Source organism: Magallana gigas, chromosome 6, assembly GCF_963853765.1.
Source record: "Magallana gigas chromosome 6, xbMagGiga1.1, whole genome shotgun sequence".
Taxonomy (NCBI): domain Eukaryota; kingdom Metazoa; phylum Mollusca; class Bivalvia; order Ostreida; family Ostreidae; genus Magallana; species Magallana gigas.
Window position 1 is genome coordinate 37,938,767 of NC_088858.1, and position 22,722 is coordinate 37,961,488.

The 22,722-nt window shown below is 33.5% G+C and overlaps 1 protein-coding gene across 14 annotated transcripts; it reads left to right on the forward strand.

Annotated features, from left to right (window-relative positions):
- Nucleotides 1–510: 510 nt before the first annotated feature.
- LOC105340617 (kinesin light chain) lies at nt 511–20,260 on the forward strand. Of its 14 annotated transcripts, none has more exons than XM_066087340.1 (19): nt 511–794; nt 2,770–2,845; nt 5,824–6,067; nt 7,923–8,168; nt 8,493–8,583; nt 9,273–9,501; nt 10,392–10,479; nt 11,530–11,631; nt 11,859–11,942; nt 12,177–12,266; nt 13,453–13,552; nt 13,673–13,722; nt 13,840–13,907; nt 14,198–14,306; nt 15,017–15,175; nt 16,104–16,216; nt 16,416–16,499; nt 17,351–17,414; nt 17,695–20,260. In XM_066087340.1, exons 2-19 carry the CDS (start codon nt 2,829–2,831, stop codon nt 17,773–17,775), a joined length of 2,019 nt encoding a protein of 672 aa, XP_065943412.1. In that variant the 5' UTR covers nt 511–794; nt 2,770–2,828; the 3' UTR covers nt 17,776–20,260. The 14 variants fall into 14 exon arrangements, with proteins under 14 accessions (XP_065943412.1, XP_065943411.1, XP_065943414.1 ...); XM_066087339.1 differs by having other exon boundaries at nt 511–786; XM_066087342.1 differs by having other exon boundaries at nt 511–786; nt 2,788–2,845.
- The last annotated feature ends 2,462 nt before the right edge of the window (nt 20,261–22,722 follow it).

Below are 22,722 nucleotides of genomic sequence, written 5' to 3' on the forward strand. Positions count from 1 at the left end.
GCCCAAATATTAATAACATGCACGCATCTTGAAATTTGTTGATTCTCAGTTGTTTAGATTGTGACCCTGGACAATTCCTATGCCGCAAAAAGTTTAGTGTAGGTTATTATTTATGTGAATATTTAAGTTCTTTCGGAAAACTGTAATACTGAAGATGTGATATGACTATGAACTCATCCAGTTACAAAAGGGGCCCAATGTTTAACATAGGAATATCTGGAGAAAATTTTGAAAACTTTTTAATACAGGATACTTTTTTCCTACATTAATGTCCTTGATTAAATTAATTGTTGCTGGGGTGAACGATGTGGCCCATGGGCCTCTTGTTTAATTTTATTTTGAGAAACTAAAAATATAGATAAAATAAATATCGTATGTATAATTGATTTGTGTATTTAGAACACTTGCCAACATTTCGATCCGAATGTTAATGTAGACCCCTTTTCTCTATTTGCAAATATCCGTTTCTATCCGACTACAAAATTTCAAGCTGAATTTTACACGGATGAGCTGACGAGACTTTCTGATCATTCCGCCATGTTATGAGATGCAACGATGACTGGGAGGTGTGAAAAGTTCTGTATATGACAGTCAGCTGTGAACTTTTTCATCCTCTTTTAGCTCACACTCCATTATCCAATTAAATCGAATCAATAGTTACCAAGATTTAGTTGTAAATCCCTCTTAAAGTCACCATTTTGCAGCGAGGATGGGTCTGTCAACACCGACAGAAGGTTGAACACGTCAAGCTGGTCAACTGCCTGCCTCTTGTCTCCTGAATTACAGGTATTTAGGTTTGTGAAAGTTAACGCTTTATTCTCTTTTGATGGCGTTTGCTAGCGATACACAACAACAGTGCACAAAGAAAGACATAATCATTGATAATTTTATTGCTGTCGGGAGATACTTTGTTAAGGAAGGCTCGAACTTTGTGTGGCCATACTATTTGATATACCACTCATACATTGACTTATTTTGTTTTTAGTTAAAAACATACTGCTGTCAGTATGGTTGACTCGCATTACATTGATTCAATCAGTACTGTTCTAAAATTTATAGCATTTTATCCATGTTGTAAACTGTTATAGAGACGTCATTTCATTTCACAAATAGGATACAGTTTAACAATTACCAAATAAATGGTACTATACTAAAAGGCATTATTATTTAAATCAGACGTGACAAGTCAAGAGGTGATCGTTGCTAAACTTGACATTCTATTTTCATGACAAAATAATTATACATTAATATGCTGAATTGCTCACCACTGAATATATAACACTGACAGACATATTTGTTATGATTTGATACTGAAGAATAACGTACCATGAAATAGGCATAAAAATAGGAAATATAATAGTGTCCTGATATCAGTGATGAATAGATGTGTAAATGGTAGAGGAAAAAAACAATGGCTGAATAAATTGTTTTATCATAAATATTTCAGTGCCTTTTGCACTAAATGATATTTGTCAGCTAATGCAAGTCCATGATGTACAAGCAAATGTATGATTAGAACAAATACAGTGAGTTCGCAAATGTTAAATTTGGAACCAGCATATCATTCCATTTCCATCAATTGGAGTCCTTATTATTTGGAATGCTGATTATAGAAATAGGAGTATTGCACTTGATGTAACTTTTAAAAGTATGTCTAATGTATCATACATAAATGTTTGTTTAGTACATTGAGCCATTTAGATGTATATATCCTCCAATGACCATAGATGAGCTAAGACAGGTCTAAAGTGTACTTGCAATAGAGATAAAGTCTCTATGAATTGAAACTAAACTTTATAACAATTTTACAGCATAATCCTCCATAAAATTTGTCCCACACTTCATTCCTAATTTAATGAATTGCTTGATATATTTAGTCGATCACCACTGACCAGACTTTTTAATCATATGTTATTATTAATTTTATGTATTATGTTATTTTTAAAATCAGTTGATGCTAAACAGATTTGTCTGTTGACCTGCAATCAATGCACAAATCTTGAATGAGTTCTTAATTCTAACTTTATATATATAGGCCTCAATATAAAGACTGTTGATATGAAACTTACATATTTTATAAAATGATATTTGCTGTGTCATACCTATCATAGATACCTGAATGCTTGCATATTCATATAACAGTGATGTTGAATGCTGGAATCAAGTGATGCACTTCCAAGATTTTTTTTTGCTGCAAGAACAGAAATGTTAATATTGCATGTATTAGCCTCAAACTTTTTGATAAATACCTGTCCAGTACATGTAATATTAAAACAAAACATTGAATGTTATCTGAACTTAACAATGATTTCTGTATTATTGAATATATATCAACCCTATTTCAGTGCTGCTAATTAGCCACAGTTACAGCATTTTAAGTCACAAAACATTTCAGAATTTGATCAGTAGGTGTATTATTCAATAAAACATGTTCAAACCTAATGTTCTATAAGATTAATACAGTTACTTCTCTATAAAAGTCAAACTACCGGTATTAAAGGAACTCTGACCAAAGAAGCTTATCTGTATAGATTTTATTACTTTGTGTGGTAAAATTGAAATGTTTTTTTTTCTAGTTCATAAATCAAAGTAAAGAAAGATATACTAGTACATGCATGTTTGTTGACTTTCTTGAAACAAAATGTAGCCTTTTATGCACCCACTCCCTTAAAAGAAAGTTGAATAAATTTATATACCATGATTTTGCCAGTTGCACTAATTTGCTTGTTTCACTTTGAATGACTTATGCTTGCTTTATTAACATTTTAGGGAATGTTTTTCTGATAGCTATCCAGAGAACAAGAAAAGACAGAAAATTAAAACAAGTCATGGACGAAGAAGAACGGTATTGACTTTTTCCTCTCTTTTTTCCCCCACTACTTCAGTCTTGTACACAAACTTTGTCATTGTCAAATCACAGATGCTTTGTCAACATATGTTGGTGTTTAATGTAGTTTAAACCCTGTGTTTGTATTGAGTTTTCCTCTGCTCAGGTTGTGTATAGTTAGGTGGTAAATTAAGCGTGTTGTTGAATTAAATGCAGTGTGGGAATGGACAATCACTCAAAGGTAACAGTTTAAATCTGCATGATGACTTCACCACCCACAACAAATATAAACTTAAATATAAAAGTAGGTGTTTAGATAAAAATTAAGATTAGGTTTACTGGTGTAGAGAATATCCAATCTGAAGAGATTAGTTCTCTATTGTTATAACTCTTTTATAGATATATTTATTTGCTTATTGTGTATGTACTGTCAACAGTTAAATAACTTTGAGGAGCAATTAATGATACAGCTCATGGTACCTTGTTTCACAGCGGCCATATTTCTACCATAAATATTTCTAAATTGCTCAAGCAATGAATGTCAAAACTGGTCTACCTGAGGGAAAGAAACAAGAAACACGCCTTTTAGATCTTGAAAAGACCATTTTGGAAAAACAATTGTACAGTTAAGGTAATGATTATTGTGCTGCTGGAAATTTTACAGAAATTTCTTTTCATGGTTTGATTTTTCAACACACAGCTCCTTTTCTTGACAGAGAAAACAAGATATGGTCTAGCTGCCAATGTTGTACATAGCCTATGGTGGTGATGTTAACAAGTATTTGTCAGAATATGAGCACCAGGCACAAGTAATTTCCCTTTTTAGAGATGCCTTATTCATAAATTATGAGGGATGACATCAGTGCATGCATCAGGCCAAGTCCCGGATCAATAGACACCAAAATCAATAGCTCATTTCAACATGCTGAGGAGAAAAAGCCAATGAAATTGCCATATTGATTATATATAGTACAGGGTTAATCCATATTGAATAATGAAAGGGGTTGTGTCTGGGCTTACTGCTGTTGTTTTTGGTTGTTTCTGACCTGGAGTGTTGTCGTTTGAATGGATTTTACGGCCAAATTTTTGTACTGATGGTTTACATAGGAATTATGCTGAATTCACGAGGGGTAGACACTTGTTGAAGCTGTATTGATAACCCTGAGACCCCTATACAACAATGGACTTAACTAGTTTTGTAGAGGACTTGTATCATGGAGGATTTTTATCCGAGAAACAACAAGTGTCCGAGATTTTAAAATTCTCAAACAAAATGGAGACGGACACCATAAAAGCCTACAGAATGTAAGTTGAGGCCAGGAATTGTAGAGTTTTCACTGGTTTCTGTTCTTTGTTTAGCGAGAAAAGTGTTGAAACCTTGCTAGCATATATTATGATGGGGATGATGTCATCAGATGCTGGGACTGAATGAAACATCCAAGATAAATTATTGTTATTAGTACTTCTTCAACTGCTATAGCAGTTGGGTAATATACTTGTACCAATATACTTGATTAATATGTTTATGCATTCTAAAAGTTGATTTTATTTTATTTGAAAAATTAATTGTCCTGGTGGTAGTTGGGATCTTATTTATTAAAGGTAGAGGTTTTTGCTTCTGTCAATGAATACAGTATTCAGGAATATGCTTGCAAATTGTTAAAAGAAGAAAAAAATATCTGCCATACTAGAGTGTTGTTAGAAAATTGCAATTCATAAGGTTAAGTTGTGTATAGTTTCAATTGTCTTTCATCCAAGATGAGCATCAGCATCAACATATAGCAACTACACTTTTAGTGATTAATTGATGAAATGTGTCAAGTTAAAAAATTGGTAATACATAATTTACAAGAGTTTTTGTTGACTGTTGATTGAATTTTTTTTTATTTGAGTTGGAAACTTCCCTTATGGAAGTTATTTTAGAAATGATAAGTATGGAAGGTGTGAAGTGGGTTAATACAGTAACATCATTCATATATGCCTGAGTTATATAATTGATTGTATTCCTTAGTGATTTGTTAATGCTAATGTTGGAAACATACTAAAAGAGACTGAGAAGTTGACAGACTGACAGTCTTGATAATACAGCAATAATAAGTGTGGTAAAAATCAATACCACTTTTATTGATGAAGCTTGCTGTAATGCAGTATTTGCATTGTATTTCCTGGTATTGTTTGAAACTCATAAAATGAATTGTCTAGAGAAATATCAATTGCATAGCATGGTTGATAGCATTTTAAGAAATGAAAATTATTTTAATTTGATACACATTAACAGAAAATAACTCTGCATGCAATTTTGTAGTGGATCAGTTCTGCAATATAAAACTGCCTCCTGTTACAGGCTGTTGTGCATGTTCGTTGTAATTAAGGAAAGGTATAATTGTGTTTACCTGTTCACCAAAGTCATCAATGGCCAGAATCTGAGCTCTAACACATTCTGATAAGGTTCTAGAAATGTTAGCCACAATATTGATTTATTTACAATGAAGCCATTGCAGCCTCTCTGTCTGTAAATCCCCTGTAATGGGGTTTCCTGTGTGCAAGATTTAAAAAAAAAGTTTTTAAGTGTAGTAAGGGCCAATGTATAGATCTATAAATCCATGTATAGAGTAAGGTGAAGTGATCGGACAGGTCCAGCTTACGACATTGACAGGCTATCATTATCGTCAGTGCCTTATGATGGTTAATGACCAATGCTGTTGTGATTGCCTCCACAAAGATGTGTAATGAGAGGCCGTTTCAATGAAATGACATCAAAGAAAGTGTACCCCTTTTGCCAAAGGAAGGGAAAAATTAATTTCAAAGGGGAGAATCTGGCCAAGCATTATGCAATGATGCTATGCTCTGTCTGTGTTTTTGGGGGTGAAGTAGTGAACATGAAAGTATGCTGTAATTACTAAAGAGAGATAAACTTGTAGATTTGTTATTTAATTTGATGGAGGGTTGATAGTTGTACATTTTTTTTAATTCATATGACTTTTTTTGTCTTGCAGTAAAAAGATAGAAGAAATTGGAAAGATGACCTCCCTATCTCAAGAGGAGATCATCAGTGGCACAAAGACCATTATACAGGGCCTGGACACGCTGAAGAATGAACACCACCAGATTCTCAATGGATTACTCTCCTCCATGAAGACCATCAAGAAGGAAAATGAGGACACCAACTTGATGGAAGAGAAGACAAACCGCCTCAAGAAGTCTCTGGAAACAATAGAACTAGGTCTCAGTGAAGCACAGGTGAGTGCCCTACAATTCCAAACCTGGAATAGTTGTCCATACTCTTGTTAATAATATTTTCATTTCTCTTATTTCCATATATCCTTAAAAAAGAACTCGATTTTTTTTTTCTGTTTCTTTTAGTCCAGTATCATGATTAAGTTTTCTTTATTTTTTGATGAAAAATTAAGACCAAACAGTAATTAACTTGCCCAGTTTAGAATTTCTTAAGTAATTTCACAATAAGAGGTCTATCAGGAGTATAAGGTTACTACCACAAGTGATAATTCATGAGAACAAATGGGGAAACATATTTGATGGAATTTTCAAGCAAGTGCTGGAAGGTTTTGTGTGGTTATTTGAGCAGAGGATTCAGACCATTTTTGATGATAAATCATCATTTGCTGCTTGGTTTTCTACCTAGTGGCACTAAAGTAGATCAATATTGCAATTACATTGGTATGTTTCGGTCTCTTTGTGAACCATATAAGGGTCTTGTGTGTACAAACATCAAACAAATAACTGTAGTCTTGTTGGACTTAAACAGAAATAAATCAATACTTTTACAAGATTTTTGTGTGGGTATTATCTGATTTGGTTAAATATGCAAAGGATTGAATAACATAATGATCTGTTAGCTGGTTTTTTTTGTATGCATCTTCATGTTAAATCTTTATCTTTCACAAGACCATCACTACATTGTAAACAGGCTTAGAAGCAAAGGTGTCCAATTTGTATTTTAAAATCAACCAATTCTTGCAAAGGTCATTTTGATACCAATCCTCCTCAGATTTAGATTATTTCTAATGATGTATAGAAAATAAATAGATGGGCTATATTCCTTATATGTTCTCAGACTGTTAGATTTATGCATAGAAGAGTTAGGTTGCTGATGAAGAGTTAGGTTGAGTTATTATGCTGATGACCTGGGTCTCTTATCAAGCAGACACCAGGACATCCAACAGAAGACGGAGCTGCTTGGAGCAACAATCGTATTGAAAGTCACCACAGCAGGAGACTGCTTAAGATCTACTGTTATCTGCAATCATTTGTCAATTCAGTTTGAAGAGATTTACTTGTCAGATGCTGATATTTTAGAAATAGTGCATAACAGAAAAACTCTGAACTTGATAAATGGCAGTGTAAATTTCCTGTTAAGACAATTGATGACTACCTGGTACTTGACATTGTATTTCCCATGTCAAGAGAAGTACTACACCAATATCAGTTGATTGTTAGGGCAAAGTAGAATTCAATAGGGAAGATTTTCCATTCTAACAAGTTTTTTTTGTCCTTTTGTTCATGTTTATTTTGCAAACTTTTTCTGTGAGTTGTATTCATTTTGCAATTGAGTAGGGATAATCTCATTAAACATTCAGAACTGCTGTCCCACACAATTTCTGTTCTATCAGTTGAAGCTGCTATCAAAAGCGGGGACATGTCTTTCAAGGCTATCCCTGTGCAGAGTTACATGGGCTTGCTGCCTTGTTGCTTTGTTTGATGTTCACTACTGACAGGGATCTGTGTTGAGCTGCAGATCTTTGGGGTTATGACATTTCACTCACTACCTCAGCATCTGAAATGATCAATGTTTCTGATTAAGTTTGATGGGTGTAGCAGTTTTATTTGATGTGCAAACTGAAAACAACAAATTTAAATTATCTCTCTTTGACTGAAGGGATTTTGTTGGTGTTTCATTTTGTGTGACATTATTATATGTCATTATTTTGAAGACAATAGACTCTAGCACCCTTGAGACCATTTTCTCAAATTCTTAAATAAATGAAACTTAATATTTACCTATCAAGAATTCTGTGTGTAATCTGTAATGAAATTATACCATGTACTTGAAAATATATAATATTCATTTATTCAGGTCATGATGGCATTAGCAAATCATCTTCAACACGTGGAAGCAGAAAAACAAAAATTACGAGCACAAGTGAGACGTCTATGTCAAGAAAACGCCTGGCTACGAGATGAACTGGCCAACACGCAACAGAAACTACAAGGAAGTGAACAAAGGGTAGCCACGCTAGAGGAGGAACAAAAACACCTGACATTTATGAATGAGATGAGAAAATACGATTCCACAGATCCCAATCAACAGTCACAGGTTTCAGTCAGTCACTATAGTATATTTAGCTTACATATAGTTTAGCCTTTTCTATCAGACTGTGTGGAAAATCAATTAAACAGATGAATTTATTATGAAACCCGTATCTAGAATGATAAGTTTGGTAACCTGCTGATTCTAACAATGAGGATGTAGATATTCACCTAACATTAAGTTTTATATTATTTTAAATCTGATTGAATTGAATTCTAATTATTTAATTTCATCACAAAAATTCAGTGATGGAGTGAAAAAACTGTTTAGGTGTATTGCTTATCATAATAATTTTCTTGTAGTGTGAGTAAGATAAAATATCTTGTAATATTGCAGACCTCAGAGGGAGAAAAAGAAAGCGACCAATCTACACAGTCCTTGGATCTCGGCTTTCCAGATGACGATGATGAACCTCCACAGCAAGAAGGTGAGACTAATTACCCGCTCTATCCCCAGTAGAAGATCGGTGACATCAATTTATACATCATTAAATGTTATTAACCTTATTACCTCTTTAAATGCTGTTGCAAACCATGTTAATAATACGAAGGGAATTGTTGACCTTTTATGTAGATATGAAACTTAGTAATGAGACTGATCTTGACAAGATCGTACAGAGGTACCGAGTAGCCAATGACCCAGATATATATCTGGGAGGTGAAGGTGAGGCCGAATATGAAACCCAGTTCCTTCTTTCACTATTAGCGTATCTTGTACAACCTGTCTTTTACCCAATCCGTCAAACAATGACATTAAAACTTCATTACTTTACAATGTTCTAGACTTGTGATCATTTTTAAGGATTAAAAAATTTAATCGCTGCTATTAAATAGTTGATTATCATGCGGGTTTTTAAAACATTGTGTTTCCTTATGGTCACTCTGTCCTTTTACACAACAATATCATAGTATTCTGATGTTTAGAGAAGGTAAGTTTTCCTATGTATGACACCCACACCTTCCACTGACTACATTCCCACACATACACAGTCATACTGTAAATGCAAAGCTATAAACGGAAATTGTCGCTCAATTTTTTTATGGTGAAGCTTTTCATCTGGTGTGTATTTTGTGTACCCGGTACATGCTGGGGTTCACCTGTATGTTCTTATTTCAGCCCTGTCCCCCTCACAACCCAGTGCCATGGCTCAGGCTGCCAGTGGAGGGTATGAAATTCCTGCGCGCCTACGCACGCTCCATAACCTAGTCATCCAATACGCCTCTCAGGGCCGCTACGAAGTGGCGGTACCGCTTTGTAAGCAGGCCTTAGAGGATCTAGAAAAAACCAGTGGCCATGACCATCCGGATGTTGCCACCATGTTAAATATTCTAGCTCTTGTATACAGGTTAGTGTCTTGATCTCTCTCATTGCTGCATCTCCAGTCATTGCCTTACTTCTGCATTTCTTCAATATTTTATATCATACATAATTTTTTGTCCATGGAAGTAGAATAAATACCATATAGCATGATCACATACTTTTTAAATGAATTTTTGAGAGATTGTTTTAATTGTAATCTGTTTTAATATATGTTTAATAGAAAGCCATCATGGGTAAAAGAAATATGTAGCAATAAATAGCCTAGCATGAATTATGCATGATATTGAACCTTTTAAACTTTTTTAAAAATTTTCACACATTTATGTTTAGAAATGAAATTGTCGGTTTGTATATCATAATATTGAAAATTTAATGACATGATTATTTTATATTTTGAATTTCACCTTGAAATTGATTGTTAAGCATCTTTGAGAAATATACCTGTATATAATGATGCATATATTCAGGTTATTTCTGTAAAGGAAGAGTATGTAGATGTTTAGCATTCTTTTTGCAGAGACCAGGGCAAATTTAAAGAGGCTGGTAATCTACTACAAGATGCTTTAAAAATTAGAGAAAAAACTCTGGGTTCTGATCATCCAGCAGTGAGTGTTCAATCAGGCATGGCTGTGGTCACACATGACAGAATATCATTTCTCATACTGTGGCATGACTCCCCAGGATTTCTAAAAAATCTTTAAAATTGTTTAGAATTGACATCAATGATATTTTTGCCTTAATTTGTTAATAATATGAAGACAAGGAAGAGTCTATGTTGGATTTGAGCTTCTGTTATATGTGACTGCAGCGTTAGCTTGATAATGTGAAGGAAATTCCAGAGAGTTGGAACTTTCTTTGCATCAAAGATTTAAGAGTCTTGACTCGTAGGTTTAATGAAAAGTCATGCCATTTCAGAGACCAAGGCAAATATAAGGAGGCGGCCAATTTACTGAATGATGCTCTTGGCATCAGAGAGAAAACGCTTGGCCTCGATCACCCGGCCGTGAGTTCAATAATGCATGAAAATCCTTCATAATCAGTGTTGTGTTTATTCAGTCACATACCGCATCTTTTATTTTGGAGTTTGGTCTTCTAAATAGTTAAAGTTTGCATGTAAAATCAGTAATACAGAATAACTAAATTTGCTTTGGGTTCTTTTTAAAGTTACTGATAAGGTTTAGGATCTATATAATTTCTGTATTTTTAAAACTCTTGGCGAAATGTGGCTCATTTCTGTTTAAGTGTGTATCATAACAACCATGTCTAAACAGTTATTGGTTATCTGATATAGAATATGCTCTAAGGTTATATTATCCTATTAAAAAGATTTTAAATAAAGCAGATTTTCCTCCTCGATAATGAGAAAAAAATATCGATATACATGTATATATATAATTTAAGCTATTAAATCAAAACTTGAAGAATTGATGATAGCACATGTACATTATGATATCAAATGACAATATAATATATAGGGTAAAGTAAGTTCATATGAATATGTAGCCTTAGGCTGCATGGCTTTTCACCACTGTTATATGTTTTACACCCAACAAACCAGAGCTGCATGAATTTTTCTTTTATTATTTTTTTTTTATTATATAGATTTTGCTGTTATAATTGGACGTTATTTTTTTTCATGTCCCTGTATTTTCAATGATGATATTTCATTTAGTGTTTTTGAAACTATTAATGGATTTTTGGAACTCTTCAGTGTCCAGTACACAGCTATGACAGTGGAGACATTTTTTAAAAGAAAATTTTTTTTTATTTGACTTTAGTTTGTAAACCTTGTTCGATAATTTTATAATGTTGATTAGGAGATAACTAACAAAACAATCACTGAATTTGAAGTCTGTGAATTAGATACTCAAGAATATTTTATATAACATGCTGTTTATAAATTGCCTTGAACATGTTCAATCAAGATGGAATTAACTCAATAATCAGGAATGCTTAAAAAATGAACTTTATTAAAATGACAGGACATTTACTGTTTTAAGCTTTAGTTTGTTGAGATATACGTTCAAATGTATGGCATATCCCTGTTTTGTAGGTTGCTGCCACCTTGAATAATTTAGCTGTTCTATATGGAAAGAGAGGAAAATATAAAGAAGCAGAACCTCTATGTAAAAGAGCATTAGAAATAAGAGAAAAGGTAAGGAAAGGAAATGCTTTACTACTTGTATAGATTTGTAATATGCAGAGTTTATAAAAGAAATTCCCAAGAAAAATGAAATTTAGAAGCATTTTATTAAACAGCAAATTTTGAACATTGTATTTCTAAGACGTAAATCCATAAGAATTTGTTAAAGTTTGTGAAATACTCCACTCCGCCACTTTCGTACATATTGGTATATGGAATTGTGTACTCTTCTGTTTCAGGTTTTAGGAAAAGATCATCCAGATGTTGCAAAGCAATTAAATAATCTAGCCTTACTTTGTCAAAATCAAGGAAAATATGAAGAGGTAAGTTTGATGGCTTTTCAATATTCAATAAAAGATATCCAAGGAAAAAAGTACAATCATGTTTTAAATTTTTTCTATTTCTGTATTTTAATTTTGAAATAAGATGCAAAGAAATTGATAATTTTCAACATTTTGTCATAGCTGCCCATTTACGAGTAATCATAAAACTTTTGAATTTATTTTAACATTACAATTTTCATGCAATTGTTTTAAAAACTTTGACATGCTGTCCAGGTTGAGCAATATTATCAGCGAGCTCTTGATATATATGAAACCAAATTGGGACCAGATGACCCCAATGTTGCTAAAACTAAGAACAACTTGGTAAGACTGGTCCACCAAACACCGAACTCTGGGTTGTTTATCATTTGGTTCCCCTCTGTGGTTTGAACTTGTGTCTGATGAATGAAATCATGGGAGTTTGTACAATTTTAGTTAGTTGTGCATGCTATATTTAGTTTTCCATTTTAGTGCAATTTCCTTCTTGCAGCCACATACTTGTATTTTTATGGCTGATTTATTTTTTTTCTCCAGATTTTTGCAGCTTTGAGCAAGCAATTCTCATGATTTCTAGATACTTTTCTAATTTATGAAATTCACATTGGTGTTATTAGATTTGACCAATTCCCAAATTTTAAGTTTACCCTTGAATGTCTTATATTACCCTCAGAATTCTTGAACAAACCACAGACGTATTTTTTTTTCTTTCATATATTTTTTTGATTTTGCATGCCTCATTTTGATTGGTGTTGTGATCCATTGCTTTTGCAGGTGGAACATTATTATAGAAGAGCTTTAGATATATACCTCAAAATGTTAGGTACAGATGACCCTAATGTTTCCAAAACAAAAAATAATCTGGTAAGAATTTGTGAAATACAATTGTTACTGAGTGTAGAATACTCCGAGTATTGAAGTCATGTAGTAGTTTACTTCATAATCTCTGTGTTCAAATATCAGACAATATACCTCTTAGATGGTAGTTATAAAGCAATATATCATTAACTATACTGAATGCCATATAAATTTGATACATACATATATTGCATGTAGATTCTGCATGCTGTTTTCCCTGCATTAGTATAGAGATTTCGTTTTCAAGCATGGTATCTGTCAGATAATGTTCATTCTTTTATAGAGGAAAATAAAGCTTCTTGTATGGTAACTGAAATACCCAATAATTGCATTTCCTTCTAATCTAGATGATACCTTTATGGTTAACATAATATGCTTTCATCGCAAATCCAAACAATTTTTCAGTCTCAAAACACATTAGTTTATATATTCCATCTTTTCTGCTCATCTTACAAGTACATGTACTACTTAAAAAGTACATGTACTACTGAATAATATTGTAAAAAATTTTGAATTTTCAACCTATTTAATATTTTAGTTCATTGTTTGATTTCTTTTATGGATGAAGAATTGATTTTATGAAAAGGAGATATTTTTTATTTTTCGAAATGACTTGTACCAGGAATTGAATTAATTTCCCCTGAATTTTTTATAGGCATCAGCATATCTCAAACAAGGAAAATATAAGCAAGCAGAAAGCCTCTATAAGGATGTCTTAACAAGAGCTCATGAAAAGGAATTTGGAAAAGTAGATGGTAAGTTTTTTGTCAAAATTAATTGTGTTCAATAGTGTAAAAGTAGAACTATCAATTGGGATAAAAATGTTGATGAGGAGATGAATATAGTCTGTTTTACAACTGATGATGCTGTTTTAGGTGACAATAAACCTATATGGATGCAAGCTGAAGAACGGGAGGAGAATAAAGTAAGTTTGCTGTTCAGCTGATTAAACATGACTATACACATTACTGACAAACTTTTGTTTGAGTATGTTTTTGATTTAAAAGTTCCAAACCTATGTTAACCAGAAATTTTCTTTCAGGGGAAAAGTAAGGAAGGATCTCCAATGCCAGAGTATGGTGGCTGGCATAAAGCTGCCAAAGTGGATAGGTAATGGTTGAAAAAAAAATCCCAAAAAACAAACAAAAACAAAGTTAACAAACAAACACTGAAGAAAAAGAAATCCCACATCAACACTAGCAAAAGTCCTCCAGTGTTAGAAATGTTAAATACAAACCCCATTGCCACATCCCTCTGGAAGTTTAAATTTTCATGCTTTGTAAATACATGTAGATACATGTAAATTTTGAAAGAAATATAAATTGCAAATATTTAAAAAATTTTATTTAAGCTGGTTTTGCATCACAAATAAGTTCATGGCATGGTTCTGTATATTTCAGCCCCACTGTTACGACCACGCTGAAGAACCTGGGAGCGCTGTACAGAAGACAGGGGAAGTATGAAGCAGCGGAGATGTTGGAGGAATGTGCAATGAGATCCAAAAAGAGTGTGAGTTAACTTTGATCTTCTTTGGACACCTTCTTATATCCTTAGTATTTAGTTTGCTGCACTAGAGGAGTGATATGGAGTCACAGGGTTTTTATGGTAAAACTCACTGTTGTGATGAATTTATATCAGTATCAACATCTCTGCATGAAGATTACCTGAAATATATATATATATTTGATATTATGGATCTCGTGTTACATTAGCCGAGTCTGTATATATACTGCATTGAAGGGATTATTTATCTGGTAGGCCTGTAGATGCTGTCACCCCAAACTCTTACAAGGCAAGGCTAACATACAGTTCTCCCATACAAAGTTGATTTTTTAATTTCAATTGATTCTTTACTGAAACGTTTTAATTTAAATGTTATTGTTATTGATTTGTATTTCAATCTGCTGGCTGCAGCATTAAGTTTCTTTTTTCTTTTCTTTTAATATTCTGTAATAATTTGGACCTTTCCTAGGTACAGACAATGATTGTATGTTAACATTTTAGTAAGAGTACAATTCTTTTGTGTACAGATTTTTCTATTAACCTAGGAATTGTCCCTGGAAATTATTTCTTTTGCGGATGGCTTCAGCATCTTAGACTAATGATTTGAATTTTTATAAACCATTGATTGAGGTATCAGGAGAGGGGGTAAGGAAATGGGGAGGGTAATGTGGATGCTCTAAGTCCAGGGGCTTGATCTGATTTTGGTTTTCTGCTAGGCCCTGGATGTGGTCAAACAGACCCAGGTCTTGGGTCCTGACTATTCTAAAGACCACTTACCCCCCAACAATCAGGGGAGGCGCCGGTCAGCCAGTAAAGATCGGGGGCTCAGGAACTCCATGGAAAATGTGTCGTCATATAACGGTGACACGGAAGACGTAAGTATATATAGGGCTAATGGGGCCCTATAAGGGGGTGAGTAAAGCACAGGCGTCACAAAAAAGTGTTCCAAATAATCAAGGTTTGCCCACTCAGTACATCCTAACTCAGCCTCACTTAAACTGCCCTGCACCAAACTTACTAAAAGAATGCAAATACATGTACCTTAACTCTCTCTTCTCTCATCTCTTTCTGATATTGGCAGGGAAGAGGTAATGGTCGCGGGCATTGCCATGTCATCTATCATTGGGTCATTGGTCATTAATGTTGGAGACAATTGCTTTGATTAATTGGAACATTTTAGAAGAGAGGGATTAAAATCCATTCATTGATAGTGCACTGCTAACATTCTGTCACAGAAATCAAACCTTTCCTGCTCTTGCACTGTTAACAGTGTCAATCTCTTTAACATTTTTTCATTGCATGCATGTTGTCTGTAATATTGGAAAGGTTTTAGACTAGCGTAGTTGTAGAAAGTTTTTAAAGTGTGGGTACTAGCTTTCCTATGTAGTATTTAATAGAGTAAAGTAAATCATTTATAATTGAAATACATGGTTTTTCATTTACATTACTTATCAAAATTTTGCATGGTTTTAGTTGATATTATTTATAATTCTGCTTTTTGAGGGAGAGGGTTGGTGTCAATGAATGGAGTTAAACCTTTCTTATGTTGTACTGTGCTTTACATGTGCAGGAAGAAAATATAACCCTCAGTTTCAGATTAACCCTTCAGTAGCACTTAAGACCAAAAACTAATCAAAAACACTTTTGATGTTTGTATCAAACCTAGAAGCAAATTCTTAACAATAAATTTATAATAAGTCCTTCAAAAAGTAATATCTGCACTAGAGGAAAGTTTGCTTTGAGATTTTCTGAACACTGAGGCATATGTGCTGGGCATTAACCCCTCCTCTGTAAATCACTAAGGGTAAATTAAAGAGAAGTGGGTCCTTCACCAAACTGCGAGCCTCCATACGACGGTCCAGTGCTAAGCTGGTGCAGAAACTAAAGGGAAAGGCCCCGGGCGAGGATTCTGGCAGGTAAGAACCCGTTTTGTACAGTGGTCAGACACTAGACACATGTTTTTTTTATCTTCCATATTTATTTTTTTTGGCGAATTAGTATCTTTGATTTTTTGTGTAAGAGGACCCGTGAGAACTTGAGACATCTGATTGCTTAGCCTTGCCTTGTGCTGGTAGTGGGGCGCTTCTGATTCGTTATTTTTTGTTTCTTGCCCAGCATTTGGAGTTTATCAGGTTACCTGGATACTCCCATTCCCCGTTACTGGGACGAATCTAGCGGCCCCTCCTACTCTAGATCTGGGTTTGTGTTTTCATCTCCTGCCACAATAGCTCTTATACTACTGCTTTAGACACTCTGCTTTTGTATTAAATTCTCTTAACCCGATATTTCTTTACTTGTATAATTGAATGATTTGTAACAATACTACAGTCTGGATATTTGCTAGCAGTTTGTATTGTGGTAAACAGGTAATATATTAATGATAATTTTTTTAAAAATATTATAATCATACCACACTCTTAATCCTTCTGACCCACACTTCAGCAGCAGAAATAGAGCAGCTAGAGTCATTGTTTTTCCTTCCAGCTTTCAATTTTTTTTTTAACAAAGAATTTACTTTTCAGCTTTATGACAAGTAGCTGTCACTTGCTTCAAAGAGTGATAATTAAGGGGTTGATAGCATTAATGTTTTTGTTTTTGGTTCTTCCTCTTTTTATGATTGTGAATATTAAAAGAATTTTATAAAAAGTAAAACAGTTTTTGACAGAGTGTGGTAGAGAATGCCAGTAATTGGTGATGGACTTTTGTTTTAGCCATGTAAGAAATCCAGATTACATGTACCCTATATATATAAGTACATGTTTGGTTCTTGACATGTATTGTTTGCATTACAAAGATGGTTGTTGGTAGAAATTTCAAGAGATGTCCTTAATGATCACTGTGAACTTTAAATTTGTACATACAGTATGGGATATACATGGTAGACATTGCATGTGTTAAATGAAGGTTTTCAGGTTCCTTTTTACTAAATTATCTTTTTTCAGCTCTCTGGTAAAGGGTGGTACATGTACACGTGTATGTGTTTTTTTGAAAACATTTTGAAATACATTTTCTTTGACAAGCAATTATATTTTTTCGTATCTAATTTACAGTATGAAAAGGGCAAGCTCCATGTCAGTTCTCAACACAAGCAGTAATCAACCAGATAAACTAAGTTTGTAATGAAAGTATTTAGATCATTCAAAGGTATCTGACCCTCCAACTAAAGTTTTAGTGTGGAGTTTTAGCTCATGGTTGAATTCTAGACTGCTTCTATGAGGTTTACAGCTTCATTTCCACGGAAGATTTTGATCATCATTAGATTTATTGCATAAATCATTGAATACTTCAAGTTTGATTTTAGCAATTTAACTATTGGTGGCATAATGCAGGACCTTTTGCTACCATTTATCTAGATGCTATAGATTTAAATTTGGTGTCTTTTTTTTTTTCACAGGAAAGCAGAAGGTCATATGGGGATTTAAGTAGACAGGGCAGGACGGCCAGTTCCGACCAGTTAATCAACCGACCGTTCTGATGCCGGCTTGATGTGCAATCACATGGGCTGATAACCATCATCATTCCTGACACTTGTGATAGGGTTCCGAGTCAGCCCCACCCCCTCCACTTCATTCTGTCATCACCCCCGGGGCTCTGTACTTATTTCATCATGTGTGATTCTGAGAGAATTTGTGGCTTAGTCACAGTGTTCATTGCTTCAATTATTGTAAAAGTCAAATATGACACGATATTCTGTGTCGGATGTTATAAAGGCCATTTAATGATGATGTACTTTTTTGGATAGGGATAAAATCATTGTTATTGCATGTTATTTATTAAGATGATTTTTTTTTATCTTTGGGCTTTTAAGCTACCAATAATCACTGTAAATGCCCATAATAATTTGGTGTTCATGGTATGTAAATGTCAAAGACTGATGAACAGCTCCTTGAGACTATATTATATATGTAACACTGTTGTTGTCAATTTTGATGCATGTAGTTGAGTATTTCATAGATATCATAAACATAATTGTTTTCTTGAAGAGTAGCAAAGCCTGATGTTAAAAGGGTGTTTTAAACTCCAAGAAAAACTGAGCATTATTTAACTGTGCAATGCACAGAATTGATTATTGATGGATGGTTTAGGTGGCTGGTCTAGATTGATTACAAGTCTTAGGTATGCTTCTATATTTGCTTTGTATTCTGGAAAAGGTTTACAAAATATTTTTTCTTTATTCAACTTTCATTGTTATTGGAAAACTGATGATTTATTGTTTTTCCTGGAATAGAAGGGATAGGTTAGCTCTTATGAGGAACACAGTGCTTATTGGTGAAGCTTGGACATGTGGTCATGAGTAATTCCATCTGTGTCCCTCACAAACTGTTTAACCCCATCACAGAAGTTAGCATTTTTGCATCAGCATTGTGCAACCCTTTTACAACTATGTACGTTGGGTTGTTTTCTTTCTCTCAACTTATTTGGACAGTGAATATTACCCAGATGTTCAGAAGACACACAGCTTTAAGATTTGTTCTGCATACTCTCCAATTCTCACACTTGTCAGTTCTGAGAAATCCACACTTTGGTGTATTACAGATATTTGAGTTTGCCAAACAGTTTGTGTTCAGACTTTTCTCTTCTTTGTTGAATAGATTTTAATACTCACAGTCAGATCTCTCATTGCTGCTCCAAGCCTGGGTCAACGTGATTTGTTATTAATTTGTTTCTTCCACAGAGTCGCTCACCAAAACAGAATGGTGTTTGACTTGTCTTTATTTGTGCCACCTTTCTGCAGTCACATGCAGGAAGCAAGAATTCAGAAGTGTAGAAAGTCTGATATGTGTTTGTTAATTGTATAGTACCATATATAAAGTGGCAGTGAGCAACATTGGGTACAAGTTCACAAGGAGTGTGTTATGTACAGTAATAGAAGGGTTGGGTTATAACAGCGGACTTATGATACAGGTGCTTGCCTTATGGGAATCAGGATGTCATTTTCTTATCATCGGTTCAGTTTTTTAACTTTTATTTTTATTTTCAAAGTGCTGTCTTATTTGTATGGAAAATGTGCTATATTTGCTTATGTGATAATTTTCTTGAACAAATTGAATTTTTTGTTATAGTAGAATATTTGTTATCTTAATTAGGCATACTAGTTTAAGGGTAAATGTTTGTGTGATGGAAAATTGGGATCTTGCAGTGCTCAGGGCTTTGGTCATGTCGTAGTTCAAATGCTTGCCACTCGTATCACCGACAAAATGTATAGGAACACCATGATTTTTTCTCTCTCTAATATCCCCACATGTTGAATGCAAGACTTAGGAAGAAAACCATTCTTGAATTTCCACATGTATACAATTTCTCTCTTGATAGTCATGTTACAGATGTGATACAATTGTGTGAGAAATTGGCTGAGTGTCCCTGGTGTAATGCTGATATATATACATGTATATAAAACACATTCCTGACCAGTCACTGGTGTGAAGGGTAATAGGAGACACATGTTAGTGAAGACTGAAGTTGTGATTTTATTTTTCATCTCAAACAAAGTAAAGAAGTTGATATTACCTTGGTTTGCATTTTATGTGTAGATATTATGCCTAGGTTATAAGACAATTACTTGTAGACCCGCAGTAGGTTCTTTAATAATATGAAATTTTCTAAGACTTTGAAATAATTTTTTGAAAAAAATAATAGAAGGAGCTGCAATCAGTATGAAATGTTGCTATTTTAACAGATAATAATGTAGAGGTAATGATAAAATACTAACAAATTGTACCATGTACTTGAATATCCAGTCGTGTAGCCAGGCCTACTGGAACCAGAGGGTCTCCTGTTGTGATATCATATTTTTTCTTGCAAGACTGTGTGTTTATTGTTGCTGTAATTTGTTGCCAATGTACTGATTATAAAGCTAATGTATGCAATATAATATTTGTACAATAAATTAATGAAATCTGAATTCTTTCTGTCATGGCACTTTATATAGACATTTAATTTATTAAATTTGAAGAAATGAATATGTTTTTGTCTTGCATGCATGTGGATATTCATTGAAAATCTTAAGAGATAAATTGAATATGAGATTGTGTTTATTTACTGCACATATGGGAACTTTTGTCCTTGGAAAAAAGGGAGGGGGGCTTTTGCCAACCGAGAGTTATTTTTCTTTCTTTCTTCTTTAATCTAGGTGAGATTTATGTAGATGTAACGCAAATCATAGAATTATTGCATTGGTCATAGTTGAGAATGAATTTTCATACAGGTTGCATTTATTGAAAAAAAAAACTAAAACAACAATTTTACGATCAAACAAATATACTTCTCTTCAATAGTTCTCACTTATTTTATCCATGAATGCATAATATATTTTGTTTTATTCCGTTAACATGTCAAGAATTTTGATATTTTATATTGATACTGCTGGGTTAGTGAGTAAAGAATTGACTTTGTTGCTGTATATTAAATATTCCGTAAAAGAAGACGTGAAATTAGCCAACCTGTTGGCGTTTTCAATGCACGGACGTTGGATATCCCTCACTTCGAGCAATGAAGACAATCAGATGTAATGAAAATGTCAGTCCTTTTGGGCTTGTATACATTGTTAAATTTTAACATTCAGGATACAAATCAAAACTGAGATTTTTCGTTTTGTAAACATTAATTTGAAAGAACAGGATTTAAAATTGATTGTGACATTTTATGCTTTAATTTTGATGAGCTAAATTGTATAACTTTGATATGTTTGGGTTTGCACGCCATCCTAAAAATAACTTCGTTTTATTGGAAAAGTTTTTAACAATTTTTACCATTGATTTGTTAAAATTGAGTCTTGAACTAGTGTTATCACAGACGTTCGTGTTAGACTTATTGGACGTTAATTTGTATGCTTCCTTGAAAGTAAAACATCTTTTATTTTTATTTTACGTTTTTAAAATATGATGAACTGTATTAAAACAAAATATATTATTTCAAATCCTATATATAATAACCGAATCATGCCTTACATATTTACATCTCCCAAGTATTATTCCCTCTACATGTATTTCTTACGGAAACTTATAGTTAATTCATAGCTCTATAGAAACAGCCAGACTGAAATCTACACGAGCTGTTTATCGATTGGTCGAAATCTACAGCGGCTGAAACTGAGAAGAAACTGACAGGACTAAGAATGTGCATGCCCTTTTTATCGATTGGTCGAACCTACAGCTACCTAAGAAAAATCACGGACTGCACAAAATAATCATGATGATGTCAGACTCAGTCTTACAGGAGACGATTTGGCTGTCTTTTTAAGCTAGCGTACTTATGTACATTAACAGTAATTTAGTGAATTTTACTTACCTTCCATAATAAATTTATTAATTAACTAAAAGAAAGATATTAATATAGACAATAAAATGCTTTCTTTGATGATCCATATGGGCTATGAAGGTAGCGATCATAGCAGAACAAAATTACATAACCCGCGTTAGCGGGTTATGTATAACGCGGGTTATGTAATTTTGTTCTGCAATGCCGCTACCTTCCTAACCCGCCTGAATCACCAAAGAAAGCATTTTATTGTTTAGATTGCCAATATCGTTGGAACCGAGATCGTTCATGCAGCACTAATGTGTGGGAAATAAACCTAGAAATGTGTCTTTGTTGTTACGTCAGAGAATACAACTACAATATCATATATGTATTCTGATGCAAACCTTCAAATGTAAGATTTCACTTATACATGTAATACATGTAAAAATGTAGTTCTAACATCCTGGGTTCAGGGAATCTGATAGGCCTAAAGTTGTGCAGACTCCTGTTCTTTAAATAGCCTCCAGAAGATCCACATCACGGGTGACAAAGTTTTATGGTAATATATACTAGTATTTAAAATAGACTTAATAATTTATCAACATCAATTATTTAACTAAACCAAAATGATGTCATCAAAAGTAAAATAATTTGATCATCTCACGTAACAAATATATTGGTAATATTTAGTCACAATATAAACGAGACATGAATAGATATAGAACAGACTAAACTCTTAATAAAACACTAGCATTGGCGTTTAAACAAGGGTAAATCAGGATATTGACATCCCTAATGGCTATATTATCATAAAGAAGGGACAGAAAATTGCTGCCTAACAACATGTTTGATAACTTATGATAGTGAGCATTTTTCTGTTTTTGTAATAAAAGTTCACCCTATTTTAAACTTTATCGCAGAAACAAGTGCGTTTGGGTGGAACCCCACCCAACTGTGACCCCCACCGCGCTTGCAAGAAATGGAAATTATGTTTCAGGACAAAATATTGAACTTTATTTGTTCTAAATGAATGTAGAGGGAAATTAATCTTATTTAAACATTTAATTCTTGAAGTATAATTTACGATTCAATTTTTGTTCTTCAAAATTTAGCTTTTTATCTTCAAAAAATTAATAAAAAAACACCGGAATTTGTCGTTCCTATCAATATATTTTATTTTACA